The 14,230-nt window shown below is 49.5% G+C and overlaps 1 protein-coding gene across 1 annotated transcript; it reads right to left on the minus strand.

Moving 5' to 3' along the window:
• Positions 1-405: 405 nt before the first annotated feature.
• On the minus strand, positions 406-1,377 carry LOC120359364 (mucin-2-like). The gene is made up of 2 exons (XM_039456515.1): positions 925-1,377; positions 406-861 (listed from the first exon to the last, which is right to left on the minus strand). The coding sequence occupies exons 1-2, from the start codon at positions 1,375-1,377 to the stop codon at positions 406-408; spliced, it is 909 nt and encodes a 302-aa protein (XP_039312449.1).
• Positions 1,378-14,230: the final 12,853 nt, after the last annotated feature.

The following is a 14,230-nucleotide window of genomic DNA, read 5'->3' on the forward strand; positions in this document are numbered from 1 at the left end:
AGGATGCTCGCCGTGATTGGCTGTGGACAGTATTCGGTAAGATCGGATTTGCCGAGGATGCTCGGCTTAGTCGGGACGACGAGGATGCTCGTCGAGGGGAGTCGGATTCGGCGGACCGGGAAGATCTGATCTCGGCGTTCCCACTGCCGGCTTATATATCCGAACGCACGGTTGGGCGGACCAATCCGTGCGTTCGGTCGGCTGGCTCGGAGTGGGAGCGTTGCCGAACGCCACGGGCGGCGCGCGTGCTGCCGCGTGATCGCGACGGCAGGTTAGCTCGGTGCGCGCACGTGGCGTTCTGCCGGTGAATTGCTCGGGTTGACGGAGCGGAGTGCTCGTGCGCGCGAGGTGGAGGGGCGTTTTGTTACATCACCCCTCCCCTCTGCGAGTGGCGAACTTTGGCCACTACGCCGGGAATTCCCGCACGTAGTGGCACTGGCCATCACGACCAAACCGGAGCGTGAAGCGGCGGTTGGCGAGGCGAACTTTATACACCCGCGAAACCGTGGCCGCGTAGTAAGGGACGTACACGGTTAGGTCGTCGGTGATCCGCACTGGTAGAGGCGGTCGGTCCGGGCGGGCGCCGGTCTTGGTCGTGGGTGTCGTCTCCGGTACTCGGGGGGCCTTCGTGGCTGCCGGTAAGGCTGACGTCGGAGCGGTGGGTTCGCTTGCGGCGGTCTGCGTGGCGACAGTTGCGGCGACTGCTGGTCCCGGCGTTGGGGAGGTCTTTTCCGGCGGCGTCGAGGTGGTGCTTTTATGAAGCAGGCTGGTTTCCTCCGCGTGGTCCTGAGGCGCGGTGGCGGTGATAGCCCCGTTGTCGTCATCCAGGTCCGACAACGGGTCTCCGAACAGCGCCGTTAGCTGGCGGCGCGTTTGCTCTTGCCGTGCTCTTTATCCATTTGGTCGGCCGGCTCGTCGTGGTACTAGCGGCGGTTCGGCCAGTAGTGCGGCGAGTTTCCGCGCGTTGGTTGCCGAAGAACGCTGTACCCGTACGCCGACCACTGGGTGTCTGGTCGCCCGGCTCGTCGAAGGCGCAGGGGTGCGCTTGGCGGGTTTTGCCCTTTGCACCAGATCTGGCGGCGGCGCGCGGATGGCGGTGACCGGCCTGGCACGCCTTGGGACGGCCGGTGACGTTCCCGGAAGGACGGGCAAGCTTTGCTGACAGGCGGAGCGGTGTCGTGCCTCGAGAGACCCTGGCGCGATGTTGCGTGTCGAGCGTTCCGGTGTCCCGGTGGCGGTCGGACTTGGTCGTCGGTGTGGCGGTGACGGGAACAACTTCGGTAGGTCTGGCGTGGTGTGCATCATCCTCTGCCAGAGGATCTCGAATTCGGCGTCGTTGGCCGGAGCGGTAAGGAGTGCGTCTAGCTCGGAGTCCATAGTGGAGTCGGTCTTTCTGCAGGTTCCTGGTTGCGGTGGTCCCCCTTATATACCGGGCTGGATTGGGGGAGGTAGCTCCTTCCCTTCCGGTAGTCACGTCGTCCGGGCGTGATCGGCACGAGCCCCGTTGCTGGCCGGTTCGTCGTCTGTTCCCGCAGCATCATCGTCGGCGTCGTCTGCTCCGGATTTGTCGGTCCCGCCGTCGTCTGTCATGGCGTCCATCTCCGTGTCGTCTGCGGTCGCGTCGTCTGCTTCCGCGTCGTCTGCTTCCTCACGGTCCGTCTCTGCGTTGTCTGTCCCTCGGGTCTGTTCGTGCCGATGACCCGGCTTAAGGTCCTGCACATGTATGTGACGATGCCACTTACCGTGCTTGTCCCGCAGATCGACGACGACTGGCGAGTGGATCTTTCGGACCTCCAGCGGTCCGATGTACTTGGGGGCTAGTTTTGAGTTAAAGGCCTTGCCCTTGTTCGAGAGGGGGTGGTCCCTCTTCCAGACGATGTCTCCTATGGCGGGTTTCCATGCCCGTCTCCTCAAATTGTAATACCTCTCTTGACGGTTGAAGGCTCGGGCGAGGTTCGTTCGGACCACCTCGTATGCTTCCTGGAGTCGTCGCTGGTTGGTGGCTGGAGCGGCTGTCGGCGCGTGTCTTTCGTCTGGGTCTCGTGGTGGCGTCTCAAGTTCCCGCCCGCAGTTCAGATAGGCGGGCGTGTAGCCGGTGGCGTCGTGGACGGCGGTATTATATGCAAATTGCAGCGCCGGGATGTGCTGATCCCAGCGGCGGTGATCCCGGCCGACGAATTGTGCGATCATTGTTTTGACCGTCTTATTGGTCCGCTCGACGGGATTGCAGTGAGGAGCGTGTACTGGAGCCGTCCGGTGGCGGATGCCCAGGTCGCGCAGTCGTTCGCGCACGTGCCCTGCCATGAACTGCGTCCCGTTGTTGGAGATCAGGGTCTCGGGGCAACCGTGGCGGTAGACGACGCGGTCCGTAATGTTCTGGGCGATGGCGGTAGCGGTTGCTCGTCGCAGCGGCACCAATTCCACCCACTTGGTGAAACGGTCTTGTAATACCAGTAGCCAAGCGGCTCCGTTGGTGGACCGCGGGAGAGGTCCTACTAGGTCGGTGGTGACCTGTTCCCAAGGCGCTTCCACGTGGGTTGCGTGCATTAGTCCGGCCGGTCGGACCTGGGCACTCTTGTGCGCCTGGCAATTGGCGCACGCTCGTACGTGACGCGCGATATCGGCGAACATCCCCGGCCAATAGTAACACTGCGCGGCTCGGGCAATGGTTTTAGCAATGCCGAGGTGCCCGGCGGCCGGGTTGTCGTGTATCCGTGCCAGTACGGCCCCTCGTTCGTCGCGAGGTATGCATCGCTTCCATTGTGTCTCGGCGGGTTCGTCCTTAAAGTTGGTCGAATGGAGTATGCGGCGATATAATCGACCGTTACGGATTTCATAGTCCGCGAAGTCCCTCGGCCGCGCCCGTACGCGGAGAATCTGGCGGCGGTACCACGGGCACGCAGGGTGCGCTTGGTTACTGTATACGGCCGGTAACCTGGATAGCGCGTCGGCGACCCGGTTCAGCTTTCCCGCGCGGTACCGGACGTCGAACGTGTACTGTTGGAGCTCGAGTGCCCATCGGCCGAGTCGGCCGGTAGGGGAATCCAGGCGGCGTAGCCACTGGAGGGCCTGGTGGTCGGTGACGACCGTAAACTCGTACCCTTCCAGGTAACCACGCATATGCCGGATGCCCCACACTACGGCCAGGCACTCGAGCTCGGTGGCACTGTAATTTTTCTCCGCGCCGTTGAGTGACCGGCTGGCGTATGCGATGACGCGTTCCCCCCCGTCGAAGTGCTGCGAGAGGACGGCGCCAAGACCGTACGTGCTAGCGTCCGTCTGGAGGACGAACCGGCGCGAGAAATCTGGACACGCGAGGGTGGGTGCGGAGGTAAGCGCGTGCTTGAGCTCGCGAAAAGCGGCCTCTTCGTCGGGTCCCCACGTCCATCGGGCGTTCTTTCGCGTGAGGCGGGTGAGCGGCGCGGCGGTTTCGGAAAAGCTAGGTGTGAAGCGGCGGTACCATGACGCGAGCCCCACGAATTGTCGGACTTGTCGTACGTTTGTCGGGGTTGGCCACTGTGCGACGGCGCGAACCTTGTCGGGATCGGTGCGGATTCCCTGGCCATCCACGATGTGGCCCAAGTATTTAAGTTCGTTGAGACAGAACTGGCACTTTTCCGGATTTAACCGGAGCTTGGCTTGGCGTAGTCGCCGAAAAACTTCCCGCAGGTGCTGCAGATGGTCGGAGAACGTTGCGCTGGTCACGATAATGTCGTCTAGATAGACGAACACGTGAGGTTCCAATTCGGGGCCCAGTATTCGGTCGAGCAAACGTTGGAACGTCGCCGGAGCCGAATGCAGTCCGAAAGGCATGACGGTGAACTGCATTAGGCCCCGGCCCGGAACGGTGAAGGCGGTGATTGGCCGGCTATCGGGCGTGAGCGGAATCTGCCAATAACCTTGCTGTAGGTCGAGCGTAGTGAGGTATCGGCCCCCGCGCAGCTTGTCTAGTGTGGCGGGGATTTGCGGTAGCGGGTACGCATCCCGCTCGGTGACTTCGTTTACCTTCCGAAAGTCAATACAAAAACGGTGTTTCCCGTCCTTTTTCCTCACTATAACCACCGGGGAGCTCCATGCGCTGGTTGATGGCTCGATAATACCGGCTTCTTCCATTTTGCGGACCTCCTCATCGATGATGCTTTGCATCGCCGGGTTGCGCGGTCGGTACCGTTGTTTGATCGGTACGTCTGTTTTCAGCCGGATCTGGTGGCTGGCCTGGTCGGTCGGTCCTCGTACCTCCTCGAACTTGGCCAACTCCATGGCCAGGAAGGCTTGGAGCTCCCGCTCCTCTTGTGCGGTTCGTTTTACCATGCCCGGGGTCACTGAGTACGCCGCGGGTGGCGTTTTTCGGAGCTGGAGAGGTGGCGGGGGTATAGCGATCTGTAGTCGGGCCCACAGGTCGGTTCCTATGAGCATCGGGCTGTCTAAGGACGGAAGGATCTGGAAGGTGTGTTCGAGTTGACGGCCGGCGATTCGGAGGCGGAGTTTGACGCGGCCTGGCGTGGTGGCAGTGGTGCCGTCGGCTAGGTGGATTGCCTCCTCCTGTTCCTGCGGCCATATCCGCATCTCTTTGGCGTACCCGGCGACCTGTCGGTTGATGATGGATACTTCGGCCCCGGTGTCCAGTAAAGCGGAAATCCGGTGTTGTCCCAGGCGGACCGGTATATGGGGTCGTGGTGTGTACTTTATGTGGACTCGGGCCGAGGAGTGGTTGCGTCCCCGGCCGTTGCGGCGTTTCCCGCCCGAGGATGACAGTCCTTCGTGAGAACGCCGTCCTTCCCGCACTGCGAGCAAAATTTGCGTGCGGGTCTCCTGCACTCGAAACGGCTGTGTCCGCGCTGTTTACAGCGCCAGCAGGCGGTTGCGCGGTCGTAGGGCGGGGTGTCGGCGGAAGTGGCGGTGTTGACCTTTTTCCCCTCGGCACGGATCTCATTCTCCCGGGCCCTGGAGATATCTTCAAATTCGGCAGCTTGGTCGGCCAGGTCGGCGAGGTCCGTAGCGTCGTTCATGCGTACGTACAATTTGTACTCTGCCCGCAGGTTTTCGTACAGGCGGTCTACCTTTTCCGCCTGGGTAAAACCCCCGGCGCGCCGCATCATCGTAAGCAGGGCGGTCGCGTACTTGGCGTAAGCCTCGTTGGGTCGTTGTCGGCGTTCTTGTATTTCGCGCATCAGCTTAGCTTGGTACCGTCGCGGTAAGTAATGCCGTCGTAGGGCACTGGTAAAGTCGGTCCATGTTTCCCAGGATTCTCGCTCATTCCGATACCATGCCAGAGCATCCCCTTTTAATAACTCTGGGAGTCCGGCCTTCATCTGGTTGTCGGTGTATTGGTATCCTTCCTGTAGTTCGGTTACGCGCTCTAAGAATGACAGAGGGTCGCGACCGTCGAAGTGGCAACCCCACTTGCGTATTTGATTCATAGTCTTACTATGCGAGTGGGACTCGTTTCCGGTGACCGGTGGGGACGGGCTTGCGGTTTCCGGCGCAGGTGCGCCGGCGGACTGGTTCGGATTGGTCATCGTAAGGAAGTGACGGGTTACGCGGTATCGTAACTCGTCAAGTGTACCGGTTGCCTCTATTTGATACGTTTGAGCTAACAACTCGAGCTGGTCTCGCGGTAGCTGTTCGGTCCACTCGGCGAGAGGCATTTATCTCCGGGTGCGATTATCTGTTTCAAAACGGTCCCTGTTCGGGCGCCATGTAACGCTGGTGATTTTCGTGCGGGTGCGGGAGGTGTCGGAACACGGTGGCGGATAAGCTCGCCGGATTGGTCGGGTTCGGTAGAATAATCGCACTCGGTATTTAGCTGACAAACATATGAGATCTTTATTTGAATATAGTATTTACAAGTAGCCTCAATCGCAGATTGGGTCTAACGCCTCGCGACTAGTGGACCCAGCCTTAGCGGGGGCGTGATTGGCTCGTGGTGGTCGCGGCGACCAATTGCCGCTGCGCGGTCGGAATCGCGAGCGGTGGTAACGATGAGCGCGCGGTGACGCGTGGGCTAACGAGCGCGCTAGGCGAGAGCCAAGACGGAAGTTCGAAACAAAAATCAATAACCGCGAGAGTACAGCTGAGTCGGTACAGTGTCAAAAGATAACTCTAACTTAGAATGATACATAATAAGAGCTGGAGTACTAGAACTATGAAATTATAAGGATACAAAAATAACTCTAACTTAAATTAAATCGCGTGGTTTGAAACGGACTCGGTGTCCGGGGAGATCGGGGAGCCGCGGAACGCGGGATCGGAGCGACGGTGACGATTCCGCGTCTCGCCCGAGCCGCCTCGTGCAAAATGAGGCGAAGTTCTCGCCAGGACGCGGATGCCCTGACGAGGCTTTAGGTTACACGAGATTCTTCCCTGAGGGATAGGACGGAGGGGATTGGCTAGGGATACCCAGCCGGCGGACTCGACGAGGATGCTCGTCGTGATCGGTGATTCGCCGAGGATACTCGGCTACGGAGCACGGCGAGGATGCTCGCCGTGATTGGCTGTGGACAGTATTCGGTAAGATCGGATTTGCCGAGGATGCTCGGCTTAGTCGGGACGACGAGGATGCTCGTCGAGGGGAGTCAGGATGAGGCGAGTATGCTCGTCCTCTCGGGAGTCGGAGTGCGGTCGAGGATACTCGACCTGTCGGATTCGGCGGACCGGGAAGATCTGATCTCGGCGTTCCCACTGCCGGCTTATATATCCGAACGCACGGTTGGGCGGACCAATCCGTGCGTTCGGTCGGCTGGCTCGGAGTGGGAGCGTTGCCGAACGCCACGGGCGGCGCGCGTGCTGCCGCGTGATCGCGACGGCAGGTTAGCTCGGTGCGCGCACGTGGCGTTCTGCCGGTGAATTGCTCGGGTTGACGGAGCGGAGTGGCCGTGCGCGCGAGGTGGAGGGGCGTTTTGTTACACGTTTCTGATGCAGATCAACGATTGTTTGACACTTTTTAACGTAAAACACGTGATATATCGCATAGATAACGATTCATTTGCAATTCTCGCTGGGAAATTCAATAATTACGTTTCTGATGGAGATCAACGCTTGTTTGAAGCATTTTAACGTAAATCACGTGAGATATCGCATAGATAGCGTTTCGTTTGCAATTCGCGGTGTGAACTTCAATAGTTACCTTTCTGGTGCAGATCAACGCTTGTTCGACGCTTTTTAACGTAAAACACGTGAGATATCGCATAGATAACGATTCTATTGCAATTCTCGCTGTAAACGTCAACAGTTTCGTTTCTGATGAAGATCCACGCTTGTTTGAAGCATTTTAACGTAAAACACGTGAGATATCGCATAGATAGCGATTCGATTGCAATTCGCGCTGGGAACATCAATAGTTATGTTTCTGATGCAGATCAACGCTTGTTCGACGCTTTTTAACGTACAACACGTGAGATATCGCATAGATAACGTTTCTTTTGTAATTCGCGCAGGGAACTTCATTACTTTCTTTTCTGATGCAGATCAACGCTTGTTCGACGCTTTTTAACGTAAAACACTTGAGTTATCGCATAGATAGCGTTTCGTTTACAATTCGCGCTGGGAACTTCAACAGTTTTGTTTCTGGTGCAGATCAACGCTTATTCGACGCTTTTTAACGTAAAACACGTGATATATCGCATAGATAATGATTCTATTGCAATTCTCGCTGTAAACGTCAACAGTTTCGTTTCTGATGAAGATCCACGCTTGTTTGAAGCATTTTAACGTAAAACACGTGAGATATTGCATAGATAGCGATTCGTTTGCAATTCGCGCTGGGAACTTCAATAGTTATGTTTCATGTACAGATCAACGCTTGTTCGACGCTTTTTAACGTAAAACACGTGAGATATCGCATAGATAACGATTGATTTGCAATTCGCGCTGGGAAATTCAATAGTTACGTTTCTGATGGAGATCAACGATGTTTGAAGCATTTTAACGTAAAACACGTGAGATTTCGCATATATAGCGATTCGTTTGCAATTCGCGCTGGGAACTTCAATAGTTATGTTTCTGATGCAGATCAACGCTTGTTCGACGCTTTTTAACGTAAAACACGTGAGATATCGCATAGATAACGTTTCTTTTGTAATTCGCGCAGGGAACTTCATTACTTTCGTTTCTGATGCAGATCAACGCTTGTTCGACGCTTTTTAACGTAAAACACGTGAGATATCGCATAGATAACGTTTCTTTTGCAATTCGCGCAGGGAACTTCATTAGTTTCGATTCTGATGCAGATCAAAGCTTGTTTGACGCTTTTTAACGTAAAACACGTGAGATATCGCATAGATAACGATTCATTTGCAATTCTCGCTGGGAAATTCAATAGTTACTTTTCTGATGGAGATCAACGCTTGTTTGAAGCATTTTAACGTGAATCACGTGAGATATCGCATAGATAGCGTTTCGTTTGCAATTCGCGGTGGGAACTTCAATAGTTATGTTTCTGGTGCAGATCAACGCTTGTTCGACGCTTTTTAACGTAAAACACGTAAGATATCGCACAGATAAAGATTCTTTTTCAATTCGCGCTGGGAAATTCAATAGTTACGTTTCTGATGGAGATCAACAATGTTTGAAGCATTTTAACGTAAAACACGTGAGATATCGCATAATTAGCGATTCGTTTGCATTTCATGCTGGGAACTTCATTGGTAATGTTTCTGATGCAGATCAACACTTGTTCGACGCTTTTTAACGTAAAACACGTGAGATATCGAATAGATAACGATTCATTTGCAATTCGCGCTGGGAAATTCAATAGTTACGTTTCTGATGCAGATCAACGCTTGTTTGAAGCATTTTGACGTAAAACACGTGAGATATCGCATAGATAGCGATTCGTTTGCAATTCGCGCTGGGAACTTCAATAGTTACGTTTCTGATGCAGAACAACGCTTCTTCGACGCTTTTTAACGTAAAACAAGTGAGATATCGCATAGATAGCGATTCGTGTGCAATTCGCGCTGGGAACTTCAATAGTTATGTTTCTGGTGCAGATCAACACTTGTTCGACGTTTTTTAACGTAAAACACGTGAGATATCGAATAGATAACGATTCATTTTCAATTCGCCCTGGGAAATTCAATAGTTACGTTTCTGATGGATATCAACGATGTTTGAAGCATTTTAACGTAAAACACGTGAGATATCGCATAATTAGCGATTCGTTTGCATTTCGCGCTGGGAACTTCATTGGTTATGTTTCTGATGCAGATCAACGCTTGTTCGACGCTTTTTAACGTAAAACACGTGAGATATCGAATAGATAACGATTCGTTTGCAATTCGCGCTGGGAAATTCAATAGTTACGTTTCTGATGCAGATCAACGCTTGTTTGATGCATTTTAACGTAAAACACGTGAGATATCGCATAGATAGCGATTCGTTTGCAATTCGCGCTGGGAACTTCAATAGTTACGTTTCTGATGCAGAACAACGCTTCTTCGACGCTTTTTAACGTAAAACACGTGAGATATCGCATAGATAGCGATTCGTGTGCAATTCGCGCTGGGAACTTCAATAGTTATGTTTCTGATGCAGATTAACGCTTGTTCGAAGCTTTTTAACGTAAAACACGTGAGATATCGCATAGATAACGTTTCTTTTGCAATTCGCGCAGGGAACTTCATTAGTTTCGTTTCTGATGGAGATCAACGCTTGTTTGACGCTTTTTAACGTAAAACACGTGAGATATCGCATAGAAAGCGATTCGTTTGCAATGCGCGCTGGGAACTTCAATAGTTATGTTTCTGATACAGATCAACGCTTGTTCGACGCTTTTTAACGTTAAACACGTGAGATATCGCATAGATAGCGATTCGTGTGCAATTCGCGCTGGGAACTTCAATAATTACGTTTCTGATACAGATCAACGCTTGTTCGACGCTTTTTAACGTAAAACACGTGAGATATCGCATAGATAACGTTTCTTTTGAAATTCGCGCAGGGAACTTCATTAGTTTTGATTCTCATGCAGATCAAAGCTTGTTTGATGCTTTTTAACGTAAAACACGTGAGATATCGCATAGATAACGATTCATTTGCAATTCTCGCTGGGAAATTCAGTAGTTACTTTTCTGATGGAGATCAACGCTTGTTTGAAGCATTTTAACGTAAATCACGTGAGATATCGCATAGATAGCGTTTCGTTTGCAATTCGCGGTGGGAACTTCAATAGTTATGTTTCTGGTGCAGATCAACGCTTGTTCGACGCTTTTTAACGTAAAACACGTAAGGTATCGCATAGATAAAGATTCATTTTCAATTCGCGCTGGGAAATTCAATAGTTACGTTTCTGATGGGGATCAACAATGTTTGAAGCATTTTAACGTAAAACACGTGAGATTTCGCATAATTAGCGATTCGTTTGCATTTCGCCCTGGGAACTTCATTGGTTATGTTTCTGATGCAGATCAACGCTTGTTCGACGCTTTTTAACGTAAAACACGTGAGATATCGAATAGATAACGATTCATTTGCAATTCGCGCTGGGAAATTCAATAGTTACGTTTCTGATGCAGATCAACGCTTGTTTGAAGCATTTTGACGTAAAACACGTGAGATATCGCATAGATAGCGATTCGTTTGCAATTCGCGCTGGGAACTTCAATAATTATGTTTCTGATGCAGAACAACGCTTGTTCGACGCTTTTTAACGTAAAACAAGTGAGATATCGCATAGATAGCGATTCGTGTGCAATTCGCGCTGGGAACTTCAATAGTTATGTTTCTGATGCAGATCAACGCTTGTTCGACGCTTTTTAACGTAAAACACGTGAGATATCGCATAGATAACTTTCTTTTGCAATTCGCGCAGGGAACTTCATTAGTTTCGTTTCTGATGCAGATCAACGCTTGTTTGACACTTTTTAACGTAAAACACGTGATATATCGCATAGATAACGATTCATTTGCAATTCTCGGTGGGAAATTCAATAATTACGTTTCTGATGGAGATCAACGCTTGTTTGAAGCATTTTAACGTAAAACACGTGAGATATCGCATAGATAGCAATACGATTGCAATTCGCGCTGGGAACTTCAATAGTTATGTTTCTGATGCAGATCAACGCTTGTTCCACGCTTTTTAACGTAAAACACGTGAGATATCGAATAGATAACGATTCATTTGCAATTCGCGCTGGGAAATTCAATAGTTACGTTTCTGATGCAGATCAACGCTTGTTTGAAGCATTTTAACGTAAAACACGTGAGATATCGCATAGACAGCGATTCGTTTGCAATGCGCGCTGGGAACTTCAATGGTAATGTTTCAGGTGCAGATCAACGCTTGTTCGACGCTTTTTAATGTAAAACACGTGAGATATCGAATAGATAACGATTCATTTTCAATTCGCCCTGGGAAATTCAATAGTTACGTTTCTGATGGAGATCAACGATGTTTGAAGCATTTTAACATAAAACACGTGAGATATCGCATAATTAGCGATTCGTTTGCATTTCGCGCTGGGAACTTCATTGGTTATGTTTCTGATGCAGATCAACGCTTGCTCGACGCTTTTTAACGTAAAACACGTGAGATATAGAATAGATAACGATTCATTTGCAATTCGCGCTGGGAAATTCAATAGTTACGTTTCTGATGCAGATCAACGCTTGTTTGAAGCATTTTAACGTAAAACACGTGAGATATCGCATAGATAGCGATTCGTTTGCAATTCGCGCTGGGAACTTCAATAGTTATGTTTCTGATGAAGATCAACGCTTGTTCGACGCTGTTTAACGTAAAACACGTGAGATATCGAATAGATAACGATTCATTTGCAATTCGAGCTGGGAACTTCAATAGTTACGTTTCAGTTGCAGATCAACGCTTGTTTGAAGCATTTTAACGTAAAACACGTGAGAAATCGCATAGATAGCGATTAGTTTGCAATTCGCTCTGGGAACTTCAATAGTTATGTTTCTGATGCAGATCAACGCTTGTTCGACGCTTTTTAACGTAAAGCACGTGAGATATCGCATAGATAACTTTCTTTTGCAATTCGCGCAGGGAACTTCATTAGTTTCGTTTCTGACGCAGATCAACGCTTGTTTGACACTTTTTAACGTAAAACACGCGATATATCGCATAGATAACGATTCATTTGCAATTCTCGCTGGGAAATTCAATAATTACGTTTCTGATGGAGATCAACGCTTGTTTGAAGCATTTTAACGTAAATCACGTGAGATATCGCATAGATAGCGTTTCGTTTGCAATTCACGGTGTGAACTTCAATAGTTATCTTTCTGATGAAGATCAACGCTTGTTCGACGCTGTTTAACGTAAAACACGTGAGATATCGAATAGATAACGATTCATTTGCAATTCGAGCTGGGAACTTCAATAGTTACGTTTCTGATGCAGATCATCGCCTGTTTTAAGCATTTTAACGTAAAACACGTGAGATATCGCATAGATAACGATTCTATTGCAATTCTCGCTGTAAACGTCAACAGTTTCGTTTCTGATGAAGATCCACGCTTGTTTGAAGCATTTTAACGTAAAACACGTGAGATATCGCATAGATAGCGATTCGTTTGCAATAAGCGCTGGGAACTTCAATAGTTATGTTTCTGGTGCCGATCAACGCTTGTTCGACGCTTTTTAACGTAAAACACGTGATATATCGAATAGATAACGATTCATTTGCAATTCGCGCTGGGTAATTCAATAGTTACGTTTCTGATGCAGATCAACGCTTGTTTGAAGCATTTTAACGTAAAACACGTGAGATATCGCATAGATAGCGATACGTTTGCAATTCGCGCTGGCAACTTCAATAGTTATGTTTCTGATGAAGATTAACGCTTGTTCGACGCTGTTTAACGTAAAACACGTGAGATATCGAATAGATAACGATTCATTTGCAATCCGAGCTGGGAACTTCAATAGTTACGTTTCAGTTGCAGATCAACGCTTGTTTGAAGCATTTTAACGTAAAACACGTGAGAAACAGCATAGATAGCGATTGTTTGCGATTCGCCCTGGGAAATTCAATAGTTATGTTTCTGATGCAGATCAACGCTTGTTCGACGCTTTTTAACATAAAACACGTGAGATATCGCATACATAACTTTCTTTTGCAATTCGCGCATGGAACTTCATTAGTTTCGTTTCTGATGCAGATCAACGCTGGTTCAACGCTTTTTAATGTAAAACACGTAAGATATCGCATTGATAACGATTCATTTGCAATTCGCTTTGGGAAATTCAATAGCTACGTTTCACATGCAGATCATCGCCTGTTTGAAGCATTTTAACGTAAAACACGTGAGATATCGCATAGATAGCGACTCGTTTGCAATTCGAGCTGGGAACTTCAATAGTTATGTTTCTGATGCAGATCAACGCTTGTTCGACTCTTTTTAACGTGAAACACGTGTGATATCGCATAGATAGCGATTCGTGTGCAATTCGCGCTGGGAACTTCAATAGTTATGTTTCTGATATAGATCAACGCTTGTTCGACGCTTCTTAACGTAAAACACGTGAGATATCGCATAGATAACGATTCATTTGCAATTCTCGCTGGGAAATTCAATAGTTACGTTTCTGATTGAGATCAACGTTTGTTCGAAGCATTTTAACGTAAAACACGTGAGATATCGCATAGTTAGCGATTCGATTGCAATTCGCGCTGGGAACATCAATAGTTATGTTTCTGATGCAGATCAACGCTTGTTCGACGCTTTTTAACGTAAAACACGTGAGATATCGCATAGATAACGTTTCTTTTGTAATTCGCGCAGGGAACTTCATTACTTTCGTTTCTGATGCAGATCAACGCTTGTTCGACGCTTTTTAACGTAAAACACGTGAGATATCGCACAGATAACGTTTCTTTTGCAATTCGCGCAGGGAACTTCATTAGTTTCGATTCTGATGCAGATCAAAGCTTGTTTGACGCTTTTTAACGTAAAACACGTGAGATATCGCATAGATAACGATTCATTTGCAATTCTCGCTGGGAAATTCAATAGTTACTTTTCTGATGGAGATCAACAATGTTTGAAGCATTTTAACGTAAAACACGTGAGATATCGCATAATTAGCGATTCGTTTGCATTTCATGCTGGGAACTTCATTGGTAATGTTTCTGATGCAGATCAACGCTTGTTCGACGCTTTTTAACGTAAAACACGTGAGATATCGCATAGATAGCGTTTCGTTTGCAATTCGCGGTGGGAACTTCAATAGTTATGTTTCTGGTGCAGATCAACGCTTGTTCGA

This window comes from Solenopsis invicta, chromosome 13 (assembly GCF_016802725.1).
Source record: "Solenopsis invicta isolate M01_SB chromosome 13, UNIL_Sinv_3.0, whole genome shotgun sequence".
Classification (NCBI taxonomy): Eukaryota; Metazoa; Arthropoda; class Insecta; order Hymenoptera; family Formicidae; genus Solenopsis; species Solenopsis invicta.

Excerpts from the sequence above, each read along its gene's own strand:
- LOC120359364 (XM_039456515.1), bottom strand. The coding sequence starts at position 1,377 with ATGGACTCCGAGCTAGACGCACTCCTTACCGCTCCGGCCAACGACGCC. Across the intron at positions 862-924 it reads TACTGGCCGAACCGCCGCTA|CTAACGGCGCTGTTCGGAGA; the intron begins GTACCACGACGA and ends ACGCGCCGCCAG.